Source organism: Lathamus discolor, chromosome 10, assembly GCF_037157495.1.
Source record: "Lathamus discolor isolate bLatDis1 chromosome 10, bLatDis1.hap1, whole genome shotgun sequence".
In the NCBI taxonomy this organism is placed as follows: domain Eukaryota; kingdom Metazoa; phylum Chordata; class Aves; order Psittaciformes; family Psittacidae; genus Lathamus; species Lathamus discolor.
This window is the reverse complement of record NC_088893.1, coordinates 13,327,828-13,350,334: the sequence shown is the minus strand read 5'-3', so window position 1 is coordinate 13,350,334 and position 22,507 is coordinate 13,327,828. Positions and strand designations below refer to the sequence as shown.

At 45.8% G+C, this 22,507-nt stretch overlaps 2 protein-coding genes across 5 annotated transcripts in view; one reads left to right on the top strand and one right to left on the bottom strand.

Moving 5' to 3' along the window:
* Window positions 1-1,443: 1,443 nt before the first annotated feature.
* NIPAL4 (NIPA like domain containing 4) lies at window positions 1,444-11,350 on the top strand. 2 transcript variants are annotated; one of them, XM_065690599.1, is made up of 8 exons: window positions 1,547-1,648; window positions 3,230-3,469; window positions 6,104-6,160; window positions 7,207-7,297; window positions 8,351-8,511; window positions 8,608-9,191; window positions 9,623-9,665; window positions 10,412-11,350. In XM_065690599.1, the coding sequence occupies exons 1-7, from the start codon at window positions 1,612-1,614 to the stop codon at window positions 9,632-9,634; spliced, it is 1,182 nt and encodes a 393-aa protein (XP_065546671.1). In that variant the 5' UTR covers window positions 1,547-1,611; the 3' UTR covers window positions 9,635-9,665; window positions 10,412-11,350. The 2 variants fall into 2 exon arrangements, with proteins under 2 accessions (XP_065546670.1, XP_065546671.1); XM_065690598.1 differs by lacking the exons at window positions 9,623-9,665; window positions 10,412-11,350 and adding an exon at window positions 1,444-1,531 and having other exon boundaries at window positions 1,562-1,648; window positions 8,608-9,585.
* ADAM19 (ADAM metallopeptidase domain 19) overlaps window positions 11,300-22,507 on the bottom strand; it is a 32,110-nt gene continuing 20,902 nt past the window's right edge. The window contains exons 12-23 of one of the 3 annotated variants that reach the window (XM_065690597.1): window positions 21,828-22,005; window positions 21,077-21,166; window positions 19,641-19,836; window positions 19,260-19,368; window positions 18,529-18,733; window positions 17,931-18,011; window positions 17,625-17,733; window positions 17,390-17,522; window positions 17,096-17,162; window positions 16,646-16,840; window positions 14,158-14,304; window positions 11,300-13,733 (exon numbers count right to left, since the gene is read on the bottom strand). In XM_065690597.1, coding sequence (XP_065546669.1) covers window positions 13,668-13,733; window positions 14,158-14,304; window positions 16,646-16,840; window positions 17,096-17,162; window positions 17,390-17,522; window positions 17,625-17,733; window positions 17,931-18,011; window positions 18,529-18,733; window positions 19,260-19,368; window positions 19,641-19,836; window positions 21,077-21,166; window positions 21,828-22,005 — 1,576 coding nt within the window. In that variant the 3' untranslated portion in view covers window positions 11,300-13,667. Of the gene's footprint in view, window positions 13,734-13,868; window positions 14,305-16,645; window positions 16,841-17,095; window positions 17,163-17,389; window positions 17,523-17,624; window positions 17,734-17,930; window positions 18,012-18,528; window positions 18,734-19,259; window positions 19,369-19,640; window positions 19,837-21,076; window positions 21,167-21,827; window positions 22,006-22,507 lie in introns of those variants that run through there. The other 2 variants (XM_065690595.1, XM_065690596.1) reach the window with 2 other exon arrangements.

Below are 22,507 nucleotides of genomic sequence, written 5' to 3'. Positions count from 1 at the left end.
TTCTGCCTATAAATTTGGGTTTGCTGAAGAAAAGCTATTGGTTTTACTTATCTCTGCTGACCTACCATCTGAATCTGGCTAATGGCTCCTGCTGCAACGAAAGGGCTTTTGTACTGGCAATAGGTTTCTACATACACAGGAACACCAGGCACAAACACAGGAAGGGAGGACTCGGCAGAGGAGGGTGGGGATGAAGGCAAAACACACGGCGTGCAGCATGCTCCAAATAGTCACACTAGTATTAGCGAGAGAGGCTTCGGCTGCATGGGATGGCAGGTTGATGGGGGAGACACAGCCCCCAGTCTATAGTACCAGCTGAACCATGCGGTCATGATGGGTGAGACCCACCAACTGAACAGTCAGAAGTAGAAGGGTATAAAATGAACGTAAGTGATGGAGGAGCACATGGCTGGGATTCATCATGGAGGCAGCTAAGCCTTAAATCACAGCTGCTGCTGCTGGTGGTTTGTGCACCTCTGATCTCCTTTTGCACAACACTGCACAACGTAAGAGTGCCCTTGTCATTACACACTCATCTTCTGTTGATACTGCTTTTACAAATGCACCTTTGCCTGGAGCCAGGCCTTTCCCATTACAACTCAAAGGTCAGGAAAGTCCATTAGAGAAATTTGGCCAGACCTTCAGCGGAGAACATGCCTTTACCTAGTGAGTACCCAGTGTAGGGAACCCTGCACCCACCAGCAAACTTCCATCAGGATATAGCCATCTTCCCTAGACCCCTGCATGTTTCTTAGGCCCCAGCTTCCTCCTTCAGTCCTACAACCTACTGTACACAGCCATAGTACTAAGTGGAGAAAAATAAATACCAAAGTTTGAAGCAACAAGACACTTTATGAAATGTTTCCTTGTTATATTAACTGCAGTTACAGTCACTTTTAGGTAAGAGGAGATCTGTCCAGGAGTATAGGATTTAATTTATAGAATCATAGAACAGTTTGGGTTGGAAGAACCTTAAAGATCATTTACTTTCAACCCCTCTGACAACGGGCAGGGACACCTTCCACTAGAGCAGCTTGCTCCAAGCCCCTGTGTCCAACCTGGCCTTGAACACTGCCAGGGATGGGGCAGCCACAGCTTCTCTGGGCACCCTGTGCCAGCGCCTCAGCACCCTCATAGTGAAGAATTTCTTCCTTGTATCTAATCTAGATTTACCCTCTCGTTTTTTCTCACGTTTAAACAATTTCAAACAAAATGCCCAAACAATGTCTCATGATTACTTCCCTGTTCCACCATACTCCGTGCACGTATGAACTCCACAGCTCTGCAACACACACAAGCCACTCGGTGTGCACCCCACGTCCTGCAGCTGAACCCCTGCAGCTGGGCTCGCATCCCATCCTACCACCCGCTCAGCCTCCTGCAGCGGGGCCAGAGGTCTCCGCCCAGGGGAGGGTGCGGGGCTTGCCCGGCACCCTCTGCACCGAGCCAACCCCGTCCCGTCTCGGAGGAGGCGGAGCCGGGCGGGCCGGTGTGCGGGCAGGTGAGCGGGCAGCCCGGCCCGGCCCAGCCCGGCCCGGCCCAGCCCGGCCCGGCCCAGCCCCGGCTCCTGCCCGCGCCGCCGCGATGCTCTGAGCCTTCCGGAGCACGGAGATGGAGCCTCTGGAGGCGAACAGCAGCTGCAGCAACGGTGGGTGCGCCCCGGGCCGGGGCAGCGCGGGGGGAGCGGGCGAGCCCCGGGGCGGTAGCGGGAGCCCCGGTTCCCCGGTATTACCGTCCCTGGCTTCGGGGCTGTTCTCTGCCACTGCTTTGGTTTTATGGACTTTGGGGCTCTTTTCCCGAGGTCTGTATAGGACCGGGAAAACTCACTTCATGCGCAAGCCACACGCAGCTGCGCTGCCAGCAGCAAGCGCTGTCAGCCTTAGAGCAGACGCAGAGGACCCAGGGTTTTAGTTTTTCTCCCTTAAAAGATTACCCGATTCATTTGGCAATAGCCCCATCCGACCGCCTTATGTATGTACCTAGTCGCACGTTGTGGAGGCTTTTACCCTACCGAGGAGGCAAGATGTCCCCCTGTTTCCCAGGAAATACTTCCACAATCAAGGATATCTCTCTCTTAAAGAACCCTATTAAGGAATCTTTGGAAACTCATCTAGAAAGTCACTGGATTTTTTTCCATTAGAAAAAGTTTGGATCCAGTTTCAGATCTAAATCCTCAGCCACACATGCCAGAGACTGAGGGTGCAGTGATAGGAGCACTAGCCAGTCACTTCAGGAAAATCTGGGGCTGCCAACAGGACCATGAGCAGTTCAGCCATTGAACTACACGGCAGAAATACTTGCTCTGTAATTCCTTTGAGTTTAGATAGAAGATTACAGTGTTTTCCTACAAAGGGACTTTCGTGACACTCCACCTGGCTGCTCCATTCCCCACAGTTGGTCACACTGCCTTTACTACACACAGAGAGAAGATTGCAATAGAAAGATGTGCTGGGTGTGGTAGGGGTGTGAGGGTAGGAATAACTGCAATTTTCCCTCCTACACGCAGAAACACACCTTGGCTAGAGACACAGGGGGTTACTGCTGCTGGTGTTAACAGCAGGAAACTGCCTGCTTTCAGTCCTTCCGCACTGGCAGGGCTTGCCGGGCACTCAGGAACTCTGCAAACAGGTAAAATAAAACCCTTAGACAGTAGAGACAACAGAGATTAAAGTCTGAACCAGGACAAGCCTGTTATTTTACAAGCGATCCCATGGCACTGCTCAGAGCACAGAGCTGGAACAGATGCACAGTTACAAAGTACTGGCATCACTCCACATCAAACCCAAAGCTGACATGCTGGCAGATGCAAGGATTAGTTGGCTGGAAAGCACAAAAGCCTTTGAATTAACAAGGTTGAGTGTTGATAAGGCATAGCTCAAACCCATGGCATTGGAGTTTGGTGCAGAGACTCTGGCATAAATATTTGGAAATTCAAATTTCTTTATTATAGTGATCCCTGTGGCTTTCACATTCCAGTTCAGAAACTTGTGCCACTTTTCTAGACTGGCACGCGTATTCGGTGTCAATGAGCTGCTTGAACACCATAAATCCATCACTCAACACCTTGCTATTTCCATGTGCAGTTAAAGAGGTGTCCTGGGAGCTGGTGGATGTGTGCCCATAGGGTGAGAGCATGGGTGGCTGCTCAGAGGGACATCTGAATGAGTCCAAAGGACAATAGAGGGACTGTTGGTAGTCATATCAATAATTTGCTCTTTTATCTGCACAGGGTCTCTGCTCACCCTTTCGTGCCTTTCCCACCGGGTTGTGTGCCAAGTGATCGGCAATGCTGACCCTGTCTGGGACAATGGGACTTCGGATAACTCCTGGGTAACTCGGCTAGAAACCAGTTATGGATTCTACATTGGCCTGGGCTTGGCTGTCTTCTCCAGCTTCCTCATTGGAAGTAGTGTCATCCTCAAGAAGAAGGGGCTGCTGCGGCTGGTGGAGAAGGGAGGCACCAGGGCAGGTATGGCTTTTGTGGGGGTAAGAAGGGGGAGAGCCACCTGTTCCCAGAACTCCAGCACTCATAAAGCAAGGCAACACCTCTGGATACACATCAGCTTCCATAAGCAATGTAAATAAGACCTTTTGTGGATGTATTTTTCCAAGACCTAGATATCAACACTCTGCTGGAGCAGAGGAGCTAATTTACAAAGCCCTGCACTGGAATGGCTGAGCTAAAAGCAGCATTCCCCTGCCTTGCACTGCAGATAGCAAGGCACATGCACTGTGTGATAAGAGGAATAATACATGTCCATCACAGCTGGGCTGTGTGTGATGAATCCGTGTGTAAGCTCTCTGAAATGGGCCCCTTTGCAAAAAGGTACGAGTCATCACCATGCCAAACAGCAGAACAGCACAGCTCCATGATCCCACTCTTGCCCTTACTGACGCACTAGGCAGCTTTACCATTAAGTTACTGAGACAAGGATGAGGCCCCATGTGCTTTAATTGCATTAGCAAAAGCCATTCATTAATGCAAGACTGCATGCCTGCAATCTGTGTGAACTCTGCTTGTGGTCTTCAGGAAGAATACTTCCAAGCTGTGTTGCTCAACAACGTGGATAACTTTCCTCCAGCACCAAGCTCTCAGGGAGAGGTGTGTGTTTATGTGCACATGTATGTGGATGGGAAATGGTGGAGCAGCACTGCCTACAGCAGAATTGCACTGTGGAATTGACATCCCATCAGCACTGTAAACATGCACTCTAGCAGCAGCTTCAGCCCTACCTGGCACTGACCTACTTGCATAACTACAAAACAAAATAACGATAATTAAAATACTACTGCTGCCCAGTTCTGGCCTGGGAACAATTCTTAATTCATTTTACAAAGGAAGTAAATATCACTGTTCCCAAATGGAGACAGAGAGGCACGGGTCGAATCCAGAGTCAACCAGCAATGCTACCAACAGCACCTGAGCTGTAGGCCAGGCTCAGGTCCATCTCCATTCTCTGCCATTACACTGGCCACATGCAACTGCTAACCTCAGAAAGGTTTGCTTTTTGGCATTATATCTGCACAATGAAATACCACTATTGTTTTGACTGTAGAAAATGCCTCTCTTTACCTCCATGAACTCCTCTCACAACAGAGCCAAGTGAGTAAAACAAGGGCAAACCCCTCCCTATTTTTCAGGATGTTTAACCAAGAATTAGAGATTCATGACATAAAACCATAGCTGACAGTAACAGTTCTTGAGAAACAAACCCAGCCAAACAAAAACCCCCAACAGCAAATAAATCACTGTTTTTTTAAGGCACACCAAAGCATCACATTTGAACTTGTTGAGAAACAAGAGGCTGAATTCAAGCAAAAGATTTTTCCACATGTCCCGAACAATTCATGTCTGCCTCTTCATTCCCCCTTTTCCTGTCTTGTCCTTTTATCTCTCAGTCCCAGTGTTTCACCCGTGCTATCTGAGCACATCACTTTTCTCCAAGGCAGGTCAAGCACTGCTGTTACTGACCAGTCAGATCAGACTTAGCAAGAACATAGGCTCTCTCTGACCCAGCAAAATCAAGGTTACAGCAAACTCAAGCTCCTTACATCTAACAACGCGTGGGTCAAGACCAGAGCTGGGTTAGTTCCCAGCACAGTATGTCCATTCTTCATTTATATGCACATTTTCTTCCATTTAGTTGTTCCAATGCCAGCAGTCATTTTTCAGAAATGCTCAGTCACATAATGATGCACATGAAGTTAACATTAGGATTTCTGACAGTTCAGGCTGAGGCCCTATGATACAACTATGATACATGGCAGTGTACAAATGGAGCAGCTGACCACTGGTACAGGACACAGGGAGTGTTCACCACAACCATACAGCAACACAAACTGTGGCACCACATGCCTGCACAGAGCAACCAGCCACCTTTTCCTCTCTTCATCCTTCATAGCTATAGCCCTCACTTGAATTAGAAAACAAGGCTTGGAAAAACTCATTGCCTTACCTTAGTGTCCATACGTGAAACTCCACAGTGAGGCAGTGCGACATGAGGCAAAGCACAGGCTCGTCACAGGCAGGATGCAGCTGGCAGTGTGCCAGCGAGCAGTCTTTGGGGTGGAGGGTACCCAGCACAGAGTAGCCCCTGCCATCCTTCATCCCTCTGCTCCAGGATGATGCATAGGGAATAAGCAAGTGGAACATGCCAGACAAGACATAACCAGTCTATGGGAGCTCAGCTGGGGTGTTTATTGATGCATAGAGAGGCCGATGCATCCTGATGCATCGGTGAGGATGACCACAGCTCCTAGGGCTGAAGGGCAGCCCCGAGCCCCTTGCTGCAGCAGGGCAGGCTGCCTCCCAGGCCCATAACCTTTGGGGCAATAGGTGTCATTCCCACTGCCACCCAGGATTAAACCACTGCTTTTATTGTATTTGTGTTGTCCAGCCCTAAGTGCCAGCTTCTGCTAATCCCTTGATTCAACATAATTTCCATATAGGACAACATCTCTGCATATTGTGTCCTTCCAGGAAGCTTTCTTTGTCACATTCTTCCTCTTGCAATTTATACCTCTACAAAAGGCTGTTTCTCATCTCTTGCTCTGAAGAACGCAGTGGCTGACTCCTGCATGTCTGTATGCTTTGCTTCCCCAGGAGATGGAGGCCATGGCTACCTAAAGGACTGGCTCTGGTGGGCTGGCTTGTTAACCAGTAAGTAGAAGCTGCTTCCCTGGGTTTTCAGCTTTTCCAGTGTGTCTGTCCCTGTGAATCAGGTATGGAATGAGCCCAGCATCTAGTGGCTCAAATCATTGTTCCTGGCAAGTTCCCCCATCCGTAGCAGAGGCTACTCAAGTAAAGCAGTGAGCCACACAGAATCTCCCATCTTCCTACAGGGCTGGTAGGACTTGATAGCTCAGTTTTACCAGATCAAATGCATGAAAAGCCAGGCTTTAATAAGGTAGTTGGATGGTCTGCCTGCATACCAGGCACAGGGCAAACAACCTCCCATGCATGCCTGGGGCCTCTGGGAAGGGTTACTGCTGCTGCACAGGAGTGATAAGAAGGAGGTGTTGGTAGCAGTTCCATTCTTGAGGAAAGCTTGTTTTCTCTTAAAGCCAGCCTTCAAACCTTTTTTGATACTGTACATTACAGTATCTTGCAAATGGAATCACAGCCATTTAGAGAGCAGCAGGTTTTACAAGAGAGTCTTTCAGAGCAGTCTTTTTTGGCTCTTACCCCTGCAGCAGCTCCAAGTACCCCCACCTTGCTCTGCCCTTACAGCTCCTGCTGCACAACCACCACAGCATAACCCATAAGCAAGCACACACTACTCACTGCTCCAGGAACAAGGACATCTCTGCCAAAGAGCAACACCACAAGCCCCTGGAGAGACATTTTGTAGGTGAGGAGCTGCCACCCAGCACTGGAGCTCCCGCAAGTGCCCACCCTTCATTAACCACCCAGACACACTGCAGCTGCCTGTGTTAATGAGTTCATATGGATCAGCTGTGACAAGGCCAAGCCCTGGCACCCACAGCCTTCCTCCATGTAGTGCTGGGCTTTAGGGATGCTTCTTTCCTTGTATTAATCTGTAGTAGATTTGCACCCATTATCTGGCCCTATTTAGCAGCAGCAGGGAATCCCGTGTAAAAAATACCACTCTCTAACTGATGTTTTACTAGTTTGCAAGCCCCAAAGAGAAAACACAGAAAGCCTGCTGTAACCCACTGCTATTTATTTTTCTTGTGTTTGTGTAGTGGGTGGAGGGGAAGCTGCCAACTTTGCTGCCTATGCCTTTGCTCCTGCAACGATTGTGACGCCTCTGGGGGCTCTGAGCGTTCTCATAAGGTGATTTATGTGTCTGTAGTTTGCAGTTTGCCTTTTTGTTTATTTGTTTGTCTTGGAAGATAGAAAGACTTGAAGTGAGAGGAATCTGATTTATTCTGCCTAAAGGAAAAAACGGCCAGTGATATCTAGATGTTGTCCTTTTGGGGGATCGTTTGGAAAGTGATGAATTAAGTAGCATGCCTTTGGGGACAAAAATTATTGCAAATGTCAGTGTTATTTTCTTCTTTATTACAGTTCTTTTACCAATTTGAAGTTTTGTTTGTTTGTTTTGTTTCGTTCTCATAGTGAACAGCACGAAAATCTAAAAGGGTCAAAAATGTCAGGCTTGTATTTAAACTCTGTCATTTGCCCTTTATGTCCTAGGCTTTTAGGGTGCTTTAATGTTATGTATTTGTATTTCTGTCTGTTGTTAAAAGGGCTGAAACCCTATTTTATTTATTTTTAAGAAGGAGATTCATATCAAAATACACAACTCCAGGTACAGAAGGCTCTATAGAAAGTCTGTTATTGTGAAATGCAGAAGCAAACTGAGAGCTATGGCTGTTCTGGTGTCTTGTCCCAAATTTTTATGGACAACAACTATATATTTCTGCAGATATATCCGTACCCCCTGTACATTCAGAGCTTCTCTGGGCCTTAATAGTTCTGACAATTTAGTTGCAACTGATGTAACTCTTTTGTTGTTTGGTTGTGTTTTTTTCTCTCTGTTTTTCTCAGAAGTCATTTCCTTGGGCTCTAAAGGCTTAGTAAGGGCCAACAGCTCCTAAGTGAATCTGTAGACCTTGAAAATATTCCTGAGGGTGTGCTAATGCATTCAGCATTTTCCTCACCTTGCTGACACATGAGCTGTGAGCTGGAGATCACACCTGCGTCTCTGCGGGTTCAGCTGTCAGTAGATGCAATGTGATTGTGTAATAACACACTGGGATCCAACAAATTCACTCTAAATTTATGTTCTTATATCACATGAAGGCATTCTTTACCTTATTTTAGCTGCTGTTCCTTCTGTAAAGGACTTTAAAGGACCTGCTGATATTTTTCTGCCCCGTGCAGTGCCATCCTATCTTCATATTTGCTTGGAGAACGGCTCAACATGCTGGGAAAGCTGGGCTGCATGCTGAGCCTCGTGGGCAGCACTGTGATGGTGATACATGCCCCAGAGGATGAGGAGGTCACCACTCTGGATGAAATGTCTTCTAAGCTGAAAGAACCAGGTATGCAGGAGGTTGTGTTCTCTCTTGGGGCTGGGCAGCATGCACTGCTCCCCATGTCCACTGCTCAGTTTTGAGTTACTTCTCTTCCTCTTCCAGGTTTCCTTGCTTACGCTGCAATCCTCTTGGCTGTCTGCCTCCTCCTGATCTTCTACTTCGCACCCCGCTACGGCCAGAGCAACATCCTCATCTACCTCACCATCTGTTCTGTTATTGGTGCCTTCTCCGTGTCCTCAGTCAAGGGCCTGGGAATTGCCATTAAGGGCTTCTTTGCTGGCCAGCCTGTGCTGCAGCACCCATTGACGTGGATCCTAGTCGTCACGCTGGTGGCATCCATCACTACACAAATTAACTACCTCAATAAGTCTCTAGACATTTTCAATACATCTTTGGTGTTTCCCATCTACTACGTCCTGTTCACCACCATCGTCATCACAACTTCCGTCATCCTCTTTAAGGAGTGGGTCACCATGACTGTTGTTGACATCATTGGGACAGTTTGTGGCTTCCTTACCATCATTTTGGGGGTGTTTTTACTCCATGCCTTCAAAGACATGGATGTCAGTTTAGGGAATCTACCACAGGTCCTCCAGAGTGGACAGGAAGCGCCAGTCACCCGAGATGACAAGAACATCCTGATAGAGGTGGACAACTCCAGCATCGCTCCAGAGGATAAACCCAAAGTATTCATGATCTACACCTAATGTGTTATATGTGAGGGTCTGGAGGTTGGGTGAATGGGCTGATGTCAATATTCCACATGCTAGTGAGCAGTTTAAAAAAGGAAAAGCAGAAAATAAAACCAACAGTGTCTTATCCAAAGCTTGGTAGAGTCAAACCAAGTCTTTCTCTGGGCTTTTGGATTGGACCTTTGTAATGGTGTGGCAGCAAGGAACAGGTTTAGTCCTTACTGGGCTTTAATACATGCAGCCACTGAAAATGAAAATCCTCTTGAAATATGATCTCTGAGGACCCTCCCCATCTCTTACTCTTGGCAGGGAACTCTAACATTTACTCTTGCACTCCTTCTCCGGGTGGCCGTTGATATGTTTATTTCCAGGCCCTGACTAAACCACTGATTAGTGTTTTTTTGTCTTTTTTTCCCTCTTTCTAGGCACTTGCATGAACTCCAAAATACACACCAGTATCTCTGACAGGTAAGAGACAAGGACTGAGTGGTGCACATTTATTTAAACTCTGCTTATCCTTATTTAATTACTTGCTCTGCAAATATGGGACAAGAATATTGGTGAATATGGGCAAAACACGGTGAATTTTGGAGCAGGCATTCACTCAGGCTCAGTGACAGGACCCATAGAATGATTTTATAGGACCATGGCAAAGAAATCTTTTTCAGCTTTTGTTTTTTGAGCGATGCAGGAGTTTCCCTGCAGCACTGGTTAGTAACTAGCTAGTGTTACTTAGCTTTACATAGTGATTTGTTTATTTGGGCTTTTTCCTTAGCAGCAATGGTGCCCAGGCCATGCTGATGTGATTGGTGAAGCCACTGGCCCTGATCTAGATCTCACTTAGCGAGGGACAGCCCCTGCTCAGGCTGGGAGCTCTGGCAAGGTGAACTCCATGGCAGGAGAAACACTGGCACTGTCTGCAAGACTTTGTGGCCTGTCAAAATCTTTTCAGGCTGAAAGAGCAAATGGCTGTAACTTTTCAGTACTTTTTTTCTTAGGAAATGTCTTGACCTTGGAGAGCCTCCCAGCTCTTGGAGCCCCATGACATTTCCTGCTATCATTTAAACTCAAAAGCATTTTTGTTGTTTAAAGGGAGGTATGAACTCTATGTTAAAAGACAAACAGACGTAAGTGGATGATGCTCTGCAGAGCTGTAGGGATGCAGTTTACTCCAGAGTGGTCGTGTTCACTCCTCTCCACCTTTCTCAATACAGCATGGATGTTACCTGGACTCTTTGTCACCTTCAAAAGCCCCTTGGATTTCTGTCAGTGGTGATGATGAAGAAATGGGAGACATAACATTTTAATCTGGAAGGTGAAAAAGGAAGGCATTGCTGCACTTAAAAGTTTTTCCCATCCTGCTGCAAATGGAGATTGGAGCCCATTTTCTCGCAGTAAATCCCAAACAGGGAGCAGCAAAGTCTGAGCTGGCTTTGCCAGGCTGGCTTGATCCAGAGGCAGCTCTGGCTGGGTTAGCCCTGGACCACTGATGCTGTCTGAGATGCTGACCTGATTATACCTGGGCCTGGGCATCACTGAGCAAATGCAACATGGGTTTAGGGGGTGGGAATATGCAGTCTCTTGTTGTAATAACATTTCAATTCTATTTTTTTGGAATGTGGAAAACAAAATAAAGGCTTTTTCTAAAAAAAAAAAAAAAAACAGAAAAAAAAAAAAACCAGCAAAAAAAAAAACCAAACCCGAACAAACCACTCTTGCAGGTGAATCTGAAAGTTTTTCGTGATTTGTCTGATCTTATTGGTGAGGCCCTAAAAGATAAACAGGCTGAGGTACAGCTGGGTACAGCAGGAAGAGCAGTCTGGGCAGAGAATAAACCAGCAGCGCCCTCGTTTGGTAGCAGAAAATAATCCAAGTAACTCTCTCGAGGTTCTTTTTGACATCATAATTGGTGTAATGCTTCGTGCATCTAACCTTAGAAAAAGCCTGTAACCGGGACTCACCAAGGTGGGTGCATTACCTTGTGAGCTGCATTTCATAAAAGTCACCTCTCCTGCTATCTGCCATCTGTGGAAAAAATGCCATATGTAAAATGAAGGTGTGAATCGAGGTAATGAAATGGCACACTGATTAATGACACACACTTGCTAATGACAACTGACAAATTTATTAAAACCAGCAAAAGGCACAATGAATTGCATTCTTCAAGTATTTGCATAGAGAACATTATTGTAAACCATTAATATGTGGACACAGGAGAAAATGAGATGTATTTTGGTATGTGTTCTCCCAAGGTTTCACCATCTTTACTCCTCCCGCAGTTCCCCCGTTCTCATTCACTCAACTTGCACATATATGAAAACTTAAAAGGATGTACTTAAAACTGCCTTTTGGAGGCTTTATGGCATTCCAGCAGTAAGGTTTTCCATTAGAATTTGGGCACATGCAGTTGTTCTCTGAGCTTTCTGTGCCCATGGGCTTTGTGATCACATAAAATACAATGAAAACAGTGATTTTGTTTGGTGGCCATTTGGTAAAGATCACAGATTGCAGCAGAAGTCTGCTGCTGTCTTCAGTGACGGCTCAGGTACAAGGTCAAGTTCTTGTGGTTGAAGCTGTACTACTACAGGGTACATACAGCCTACTGCTCCACCTGTGAGCAGTAAAACACACCATTACATAGCAACATTAGCTGCGCCCCAAGAAACAGCAAATCTGGGGGTTGTTTGATGATAGGTTGTTTATATGTAATATATTCCAACTACCGAAAAAGACATTAAAAGATTAGAAAGCTGATGTCTTTTCACTTGCCATCCCTTATTTTGTGAGTATTTTAGGATGGTTTTTGTTCCAGGCATATAGAAGGTAACAAAAGGTCCAAAATGGTCAAGACAAGGAAGAATTGATGAGAAATTCAAGACAGACCCTATGTACTGTTTCCTTGTGGAGAAAGAGGTAGTGAAGTTGCAAAACCTAGTATGATTTAAGTCGTTTAACTGCTACATATAACTGCACATTTAATGAGTGCTTGGGGCTTATCTGTTTTGTTGTATTTTGGGTCTTTTTCAATCTTTGGGAAGAACTTTTGGGAAAGAACCATCAGACAAGACTTTTCTTTATGCCAACAATACAGTTTCTCACATGCGCAGCAGCAATCACTGAGGATTTGTCCATAATAAGTCAGACACAACAGAACTGTTGTAACCATAGCTCCAGCATTCCCTGTGTTCTCCAAGGAAATCATTTCAAGGAACAAAAAAAAAAAAAAAAAAAAAAACGAAAAAGGAAAAAATCTTGCATAACTAAAGGTCTTTTTAAAATTCTGAGGAAAAAACAATGTAAAACAGCCCAAACTGTTGGGATATAAAAAAATGAAGGAAGTCATAAGGGAGGGTCCTCAGGGTCAGAACCATCAGCTGCTTAAAGTGCACACAGGCAGCTCTCTTCATCCACATACTGGAGAAAAAACCCGGAGTAAATGAGCTGCCCTGCAAAAGCACCATGTGTTGCAGTAATACTCATGTTGGTTTACCACCTGGGCAATTTGAAGGTAGGTTTCTCACTGGTATGGGTAGCAGCCAGCCCATGCTGAGCTACTGCTCAGCACAGGCTGAAGCCTGAGGAGACACGTGCAAATATGTCACTGATCCATGGTACCGCATGTTGGAGAGAAGGTTTCAGCGCTGGGTTTTGCTGAGCTTCCTTCTGGCTATTTGCTCTTGCCAGAGTTTCCCTGTCGTACCTTGACTGTGTCCCAGTGCCACGGATGAGAGCACACGGGATGCACTGGGGATGCTTTCCTGTCGTACAGCACTGAGGCAAGACAATCGAGTGCTGGAGAACAGGCAGGTTGCAGCGCTCTTGCTGAAGATGGTTATATGGGGAAAATAATCCACTCTTAAAGCTAATCAAAATCCATTGTGACCCACAAATTACTTTAACCGGGAATATTTTCATGGTTTGCTCCCTGTTGTGGCCTCATTTGCCACCCACTGTAAACTGAGAATAAGCCAAAGAAAGTTTCAACAGCTGCCTTCTGCTCTCCCAGGAGGCAGTGGTTTTTCTGTATAGCACCAACCTATGCTCCTGCAGCTGCGTGGATGGGCTGAGGAAGCCAACAGGGCTGGGTCTTACGTGAAAGTCCATCAAGGCCAGCACCTGCACTCAGAGGTTGTCCTCCCTGGTAAGACTTAAATAACTGATTAGAAACACGTGAAATCGCTCCATGCCGGCACTGGATATTGCACAGTAATATTTAAATACCGTAGAAATAAGTCATTCCTATATGGAAAAGGCTATCAGCAGAGAGGGTTGAGTTCAGCTTGGCACGTACCAGTGCAGTTCCTGGGGGCACTCCTGCCAAGCCTGACTGCTGCTTGTTGAGTCACATAGGAAACAGAGGAGGCTGGAGGAGAGGAGCCAAGACCCTGCCTGTGGCCGTGAATGGTTTTTTGGGTGATGAAGGCCATCCAGTCGCCTGTGAAAGTTGGAGCCAGCCAGGAACAGTGTGCTTCACGAGTGCCCACTGGAGCCTGGCTTCAAGATATTCACTGCTCCAGCTGTCCTGACACCAGTATTCTGGATGAGATGGAAAAAGGAAAAGAGAGAGAAGTGAGCACTGATGAAAGAGCAGACACTGCCCTTTCCTCCTGGAGCTGATGTTACAGCCAGCCAGGGGAAGCCTGTCTGCATTCACATGCATTCATACCCTAACACATCACATAGGAAATTCTCCCAGATGTCTTACCTGAGGAAGTGCTCAGGGATGTGGAGAACTGAGTCAACTGTTTTGCTTAACTCAGTAAATGCAATAAGGATCAGGTAAACTTTATTGCCCTGCTATAAAAGCAACCAACCCAACAGCCTCTCCATTTCCAACCCCCAGCGCTGTGCATGAAGATGTTTTGCAATATAATAGCAAGGTTATTCCCTTCAGAATACTTTTATTCCCTCGTGGTGAGGGGACGCTGCTGTGTTTCCCGTCACTGTGCTCAGTGCCTACCTCTGGCACAGGATGGAGTTGTCCTGGGGTTCTAGTGTGTGCAGGAGGCAGCGAGATGGCAGAGCTGTGCCCTGGCCAAGCTCTGGGTCTGTTTGGGATGGGATCGGCTGGCAAAGCTCTCTGTGGTGGCCGGGGCCTAGAAATATCCTACACAAGAAAGAAATAGTTTTGATTTCCTAGCCTGGGCAGATGCCCAGCCTGAAAACAGAGATAGTAGTTGCAGTGTTACACCTAATGGATGCATGAGGAAAACCAGCAGAAACCTTACAGACTAGGCAGGAGTCCCAGTTGCAACTTGGCTTGTAGCATCCCTGCCTGAGACAAAGACTGAAGGGATATAGGTAAAAATCCATGCTTGCAAAGACCTCACCCTCTCTAAAGAAAGGATGGACCACAGGTAGCTGCTGCTGTGGCTTACTGTATTACACAGGTGATCAGTGGTTTTCAAAATGCAGGAGTTTTTCACCTATGAAGTTTCATGAAGACTGATGGCTTTATGCTGCTGGGCAGCTACTTTCAAACTGAGGACAACCAAACAGGGTAGCAAGGTTTCCACCTTGCTCTGCCTTCTAAATGGAGCTGTGGGCTGAAAGTATGCCACATTCGGGCTATTACAGGATCAAGAAATTTTAAGCCTTGAACTTTGCAAGTAATATGGAAGCAGCATTCCAGAGCCTTTTAATCAGCCACATTATTCATTCACTGAAGACATACTATACGATTGCCAACACAATACCTGTAAACCTTATATACATGTATATATACATGTGCCCATACAAACACACACAGCCCTGCACCCACCTACATCAGTTATGACTTTGTTTGTGCGCACAGCTGTCCCTAATAGGATATTCAGAGCATTGTATTTTCCATTTGCCTAATGGGTTTCAGTGTAAAGCATGCCCCTGGGGAGAAGTTACCCACTTGAGAACCAACTGCCTGCTGTTGCTTAGTCTCTGAGCTGTCGCTGGCTTCCAGGTGTTGATTTAATAAGCACAGCTGCACTCACAACTTGGAGGGGACCCAAAACCCATGCAGTGTCCTTAGACTATGCACAAATGCGATGCTTGTCGGCTGCATCAGCTGATGCTTGCGGATCCACTGCTCTCCAAGGACCTTGCCCTGTGACTCCAGGAAGGACAAGGCAAGCTAAATGCCACCAACCACGAGGTCCAAATTGCTCCTATAGGAATAGCAGGAGAGCAAATCTGGCAGATGCTGCAAACGTCTAGGAAGGACACTGACACTTACAAAGACTGGAATGAATAATTTCTCCTGTATCTTCCACACCTTGTGGCTCTCCCCAACCCAAAAATGGCAAGGTTTCTTTTGGAAATCCTAGGCAAATCATTCCATCTAGAAGACCTGACTGAAATAAAGAGATGATGCATTGAGGAGGGAACACAGTGGAGATTGTGGGGAACTTGTCAACAACCAGCTGTGAAGCATACCTATTCCTTATTGACTACAGCCAGCTTCCTGCTTTTGTTTTAGTTTTCTTTCCTGCTGAAGTGCCGCTGTTCACAGGAACAATGGAGCTAGAAACAAATCCCATTCACTAAAGTATTTTGAGTTTGTTTTCCTCTCTATCCTTCAGAGACTGCCTGGGAGCCAGCCTCCTGCTATCCTGTAACTGAGCCCTTGGCTTCTTTGCTGGCCCTAACCTAGTAAAAGAAGTAGGGAAATATTTGGGTAAAACGAAATTAAGGCAGTCTGAATGATTTACCATCTTTTCTGTAACAAACAATGTGGGATCTGTACTAAGCTTAGACCAAAATTGCTAGCGAAAGAAGTAAATCAAAACCCTTTCCTTATAACACTCAAAAGAACCTTGTGGCCAGGATGCTGACATAAGATGGGGTCAGTCTGGGTTAAGTCTAATGTTTCCTATGCAACATGCTTAAAGTCTTATTTATGCTTCACATCAGAATTTATTTGAGGCTCCAGAGGCTTTAATCCAGGAATGGCCAAATAGAAGATATACCTGGGGGATCATCCCAAGGCATGGAGATCTTGTACTCAGTACTGAACCTCAGACTTAACACTGACTGGTAATCCCAGAAGGGCTTGTTTCCAGGAGACAAAACACATACAAATGGTAAGAAGAGCTGTGCTAGGCTTGCTCAGGGAAAAATCTGTACAGTCCTTTCATTCCTGGCACATTATCTATTTGTTTTGCAGCTAAAAAATATTTAGATGACCTTGGTGAAGTGAATGCTGCTTTGTGATCCAAGGTACCTGACTGCATGCCCAGGTCAGAGGTATCAGGGAACCTGAATTAAGAGTAATGGTGTGTCCTATTGTTGAGCATGGTCCTTGTCATCTGCGCTACAAAGTGAGGCAGACCACCAGTGATTGTCCTGTGGTAAGATAGAGCATGTGCTAGTGAGCACAATAACTCCTACACCCCCACCAGGGTGAGAGGCATCACTCTCAATGCAAACCTCCCATCAAGCCACATCTGCAGGACAGCAGCACAACCCCGTACCTGAGAGACAGTGGGTCTGGGAGCAGGAGGTGCCGGTCGGCTTGGGGGTGTCCGACGGGCAGTATCCTTTGCATTGGGCTGCCCCGCACCACACATGTAGCCAGTGGAGAAGGCGGGTGGCTGCTGCAGGTTTATTCGGAGCCCTGGAGCTTGCTGGGGAGGAGGTTTTGATGGGATCTGAGGGAAGCCAATCACCTGTGCAGAAGACTTGGAGTTAGCTGTTTTCACTTCAAACCACCTTTTTGCTCCCTGCTACACTTTTGAGGATCTACATAATGTCTATGAGCCACATAGTGGAAAACACTGCCTGCAACACCAGTATGTCTAGTAAGTGTTTTACCCATCCTTTGATAGAACCTCTCCCTAATCACAGCAGGAGAGGGAACCACATCCCATATCTTAGTGAGCAGCAACTCTCCCCAGGGAGGTGAAAGTTCACCTTCCCCCTACCTTCCTCTGTTCCTGCGGGGTTTTCAACTTGAATGCAGGGTTTGCGTGTCCATTTCCAGAGGTGTCACTGACAATGACAGAAAGAAAAGAGTGTTATTTCCTTGGTGAATTTTCTCCTTTTTATTTGCTGTATTTTCCATTATGTTCTAACTGAAGTAAAAAAAAAAATAGAGAAGCAAATACTGACTATACCAACAAACCCATGTAGTTATATTCCTGACAGCCTTTGCAACTTCTCTCCTCACACTGAAAGGGGGTGATGCAGGCAGGCAAGGCACTGCACTGACAACTTACCTGAACTGTGGGGTCTTCTTTAGAGAACAGATGGCAAATTTATTCCAGCATTTCAGATAGTAAAATAAAAACACGATGATGAGAAGGAGAATGGGAGCCAGGATTGCAAGAGTTATTGCAACTGCTGAAAGGCCTGAGGGCAAGAAAGTAGAGTTTGTTAGATGGAAAACTCTCTGCTCCTCATCTAATTCAAGTGCCTCTGAAATGCCATCATAGTAGATTTGGTCCTACTCACCTTCGGGCGTGGGGGGACCACTGTCCAAGCTTCCACCCCTGCCCTGCTTATTGCAAAATGGGGGGGCCCACCCCTGGTTGCAGTGGCAGTTCTTGTTGTTATTGCAGACCTAGAACAGGAAGACTCAAATACTTTAGTTCACAGACCAGAAAATGCATCAAACTTGACAGAAAAGACCAAATCAAGAGGCCGAAGTCCAGAGCAAACTTCAGCGTGGTATCAGAACTGAGCTGAACAGCCATACACAGACGAACGGCAGCCCACGCTGCTTTAGTCTGAAATGGAGATGAAAAAGACAACACCTACTCCATGACCATGGCACTTCTTGTTACAGCTTTCAGAATCAAATATGATGGATGTGTTCTGGCAGCGTCCCTCAAAGCAAACCTGTAGAGAAAGGATCCAAGAACTCAGTGTTAGCTCTTTGGGTTATGCACCATACTACTGCCTTGTCTGGTTTTGTGACTTGTGGGGTCCCAGACAATACAAGTAATACCCTGGGAAAGACAACAGGCCATGAAGTTAACATGGTTCCCAAGCAAGTATAATTGCTACCTTAAGTCCCAGCTAACACACATCAGAGAGAGGAATGGGAGCTCAGAAGCTGACAGCTTGGCCATGCCCATGTGGCAGTTCTCTGAGGGAACTTTCAGGTGTCTTGATTTCTTATAGTGTGTCTCACCTTTAAGCAAGACCACCTCAACCAACTAGCAATTCCCAAATTCAACACCAGCCCTGGCCTTCATCTGGCAAAGACTTAAGGTATGGCTTTTGGTGTGTATTCTTCCATTGCTTCTCAGAAGCCTCTAAGAAATTCTTATAAATCTAGAGCAACATTAGACATAAGAAATGAATGGCTTGATATCCTGGACTTCCAGCTAAGCCATTACAGGCTTTTACCTACATGATGGCTCCCACATTTTGTTCCTGTCAGCACCAAGCCAGGATCCAGCATCTCCTTTTCTTCACTGTCAGATCTGTACACATGGGTCCCTCGGCACCTCAGCTCCGTCCTCTGCATGAGGATAGTTGTATCTATGGCCACTGCGTTGGACTGCAGGGGTTTGGAAGCAGAGCTCTGGCACTGGATCTTCCCACATTTAGCGTCTCTGATTTCAAAGGAAAGGCTAAAGTGATTATTTCTGGCTTGCTGAAAGTTTTGTAGGCATCAGCTCCACACGTGGATTAAAGCAGCAGTGTTGAGTCATTGTTGAATGGCAAAACATCAAGCACCTCCCAAGAGCTACCCCAAGCAACAGTGCTGGTTACTGATGGCACTATTTCAGTATCCCCATGGGTAGGCCAGCCTCAACAAAATCACAGATACAACGAAGAAGTTTTCATTTCACTTTAAAAGCTACATTTAACTTATGGATTAGAAAACCCTTCTTCTGTTACTTTGAAAAAAATATCAGCTAGATGGTTCAAAATGCAAAAGGCAGGGGAAATGGTAAACTTAAAGCTTCAGTGTGGGGAGCTCTTAAGAGCTCTAAGTCCAGCAGGGATACAACTGGTTTCCAGGAGGCAGAGTGGGGTAGTAAAACTGAGCCATGTTTTGGTTTCATCTACTGCCATATATTTTTGTAATATATAAAGATATCACCAACGAGCAGCTCTTGGCTGCCTCTCTCCCACCTCATCTCACACTTCCTGTAGTTTCCATAGATGTCCTTCCCACAGTTCCCATAGGTGTCTCCAGCGGCATTAACCTTCTCAAAGCAGGCATCTGGTGCTGGCCTTGCTCCTGCATGGAAGAGACTCACATGGTTATGGAGCCTCCAGCCCACCTCACTCCATGCTAACCACTCAGTTGTTCTATTTCTGGGATGGTTTGAACCTGGAAAATTTCTGCTGCTTCTTCCAAGCAAGCAGGGCAGGAGAAAAGGCTCCCCAAACTTTGCTACTGATAACAGGTATGGGAGGTACTACTGCCTTACACAGGGTAATGATAGCAGGATGCTACATAATATTGCCTATTCAAAAGACAGTGTATTTTACTGCAAGCAGTGTCCTTACCAGGCCCCCACAACTGTATGCACTGGTCTTTATACGTGAGGCACATGCCACTGTAGCAATAGGCCTTTCCTCCATCGCAGGGGGCCCCATCAATTTGGTAAGAGTTGGAGGGGCAAAATGGTGACTTGCCAGTGCAGTATTCTGGGAGGTCACAAAGTCCTGCTCTTTCCCTGCAGAGAGTTCCTGGAGACGTCAGCTGAAAAGATACAAAGGAAAAAAGACTGAATTATTGCTTGGCTCGTTTGAGGTTTCGTGTTTGCACAACGTACCCCTGTAGATGAGAGAAAATCCTGCATGTGTCTCTTTATCTGCTTCATCTTAGGCTTTTTGAGGTCAGCAGTGATCCAAATGACTCTGCAACTTCATTAAGCGGGTGAGCTGTGTAAAATCAGATTAATGGCTGGATCCCTTCCCTAGGTAGTGATGAGATCATGCACACAAAATAAGGATGCCAGATCTCAAGGGGACACTGATCCATCTCCCTCTGTCCTAGGGTAGGATCTGATTTAACTCAACCATTTCTGGCAGATGTTTGTGTAATCTATCCTCAAAACCCTCCCTCTTTAGGAAGTTTGTTTCCCTGTTTGCTGTAATTTCTGCTGGAGACATTTTCCTAATGAGTAACTTCTATCTCCTTTGTTTATGAGTTTACCCAGTTCATTCTTGTCCTTTCCACCATAGACATGGAGAACAAAAGGGCATGCACACCCAGGAGGTTTTTCCAAGTCTCTTGTGGAAGAAGTGAGTCCAGCTGAATTCCTGAAACATCATTTTCCACGTGCCCAGGATGGGTCAGTAAGAGCACAGAGGTAAACGTGCAAACACAAAACTGAGCTTCAGAGAATTGTTTGCCTATGTTCATTTTTGAGTTAATTTGTTGGCAAACCTTGAGATCTTTGGCTCCAAAATCAGAAACACGTTTTAACCAGCCTCTATAAGGAAAGCTGAGATTTAAAATTATAGTGGTCATATGTATACAATTATCTCTGCCAGCATTTCTTCATCAAGCACCTGGGCTAAAGGGATTCAACTGCACCACAGAAAAGGAAGATTCAGACCAAACAGAGTTTCAGACTAACCTCCAGAGGAAGTGTTTGCTTTAAATGCTCTGTCTAGATTTCTTCTAGAGCCAAAGGAGAAAAATATTCATTCAGATTCATCCCACCCCTAAGTGAGAAGCAGTGAGACTTCGTTCCAGCAGCACTCACAGCTTAAGTTATCACAGGACTCAATTAAATTAGTCATCTAGAAGAAAGGACCCCACTAGTTTGATTGCACTGTAGCTGTTGTACCTAAAATTCAGACCATTGCTTGCAGGTAAGGAGCTGAACTCTATGTTTGGCTGTGTTTGCTCCCTTTTCCCCTCCATTTTTCAGCCTTACACTTCAACCACCATTATTCCCTCTTTTCTGTCAGGAAAACTCTTGAGATCCCACCTTGCACTGATGACAGCAGCTGCCATGAGCACATTCGGCACCCAACTTCAGGGAGCAAGTTCTGGCATCACAACAGGGGTTATTGCATTCCTAAAAGACAGAGAGATGCAGTGGAGTTCACAAGGCAGATGTTCAAGACAGGAACATGCCAGAGCATTGAAGTGTGAAGCTGAGGCTAATCTGTTCTCATACATGATGAATTACATGCACACAAAGTAAGACCCTTCCTTCTACAATATGTTCATTATATCCAGCATGTGCTGAATTACAGTATTGCATAACTGTATTCCCTGTTGGACTGACTGGATACTATAGGTTTTACTCCTTACATATGGCAAATCTGGTCTGCAGGTTCCAGCTCACGTTTGTCTTATTAGTCAAAATATGAACTAGGAAAAGTGAGACGTAGTGCTAAGAGAAGCTCCACCATTATCAGGAATGGAGCTGTAGGTAAAGTGAACTTACATATGGAGATGCAACATCTAAGTTCACTTTTTCTTTTCTAAATGAAGTTTTCATCACCTCAGTTCAGCCATGGATCATACCATCCCCGAGTTCTGGCATGCACCGTACTACACATTATGAGTTAGATGTGATTTACATTGTGTATACATTTACATACAGGGTAGGTATGCACGTTTCCTGCACAAACAAGAGCCGTTTACATATCACGTAACTGTACTTGTGAAATACATAATAAAATCATAGTGTCCCACTAAACCCCAAATGTTTGGATCTGAGCAATTGTTACCTCCACCTCTCCACAGTCACACTCCTCCCCCTCTTCCAAGTAGCCATTTCCACATTTCTTTCCACCATACATTTTTCTGGTATCCGGCATATTGGAGAGACACATCCCTCCACCAGATTGCAGATACTTTTCCAGCTCTTTCCTATTGCACCGGTTGAACACCTTGGGGAATGGGTGCCTGAATGTGGACAGTGTAGAGAAACATCAAGACACATGTGGGCAATGATTAGAGAACCAAAAAGGGGCACATGCAAGTCTTGACAAGTGCCAAAGGACACAGGTCTCCCTCTGAAGTCTGTAAAACTGTGCTAAAGCAGATTGCGGTTTTGTGTGCCTGTTCAAAATCAGATCCATTTGGATCACATTTGAAGAGATGGTGAGATTGCACTGCAAGACTGTCTAGAAACAGTGGCCTTAAAAAATAAACCTCATTGAAGCAAAATACATTGAGTTAAATTTGACTTTGGTAGCTAACACGTATGTCTGTCTTTACCTGCTCAGTACTGATGCTGTGGCTTATTCCTAACTGCCCGAAAAAGCCGGAGAATCCAGCATTCAGACTGTGAATAACTGCTTGTGAATCTAACCACTAAAAATAACATTTCTTTTTTCTTATCTACTGCCTCATTGCAAAGGATGTGAATATTTTCTGCTGTGTGAATTATTCATTTCTGTTGCTA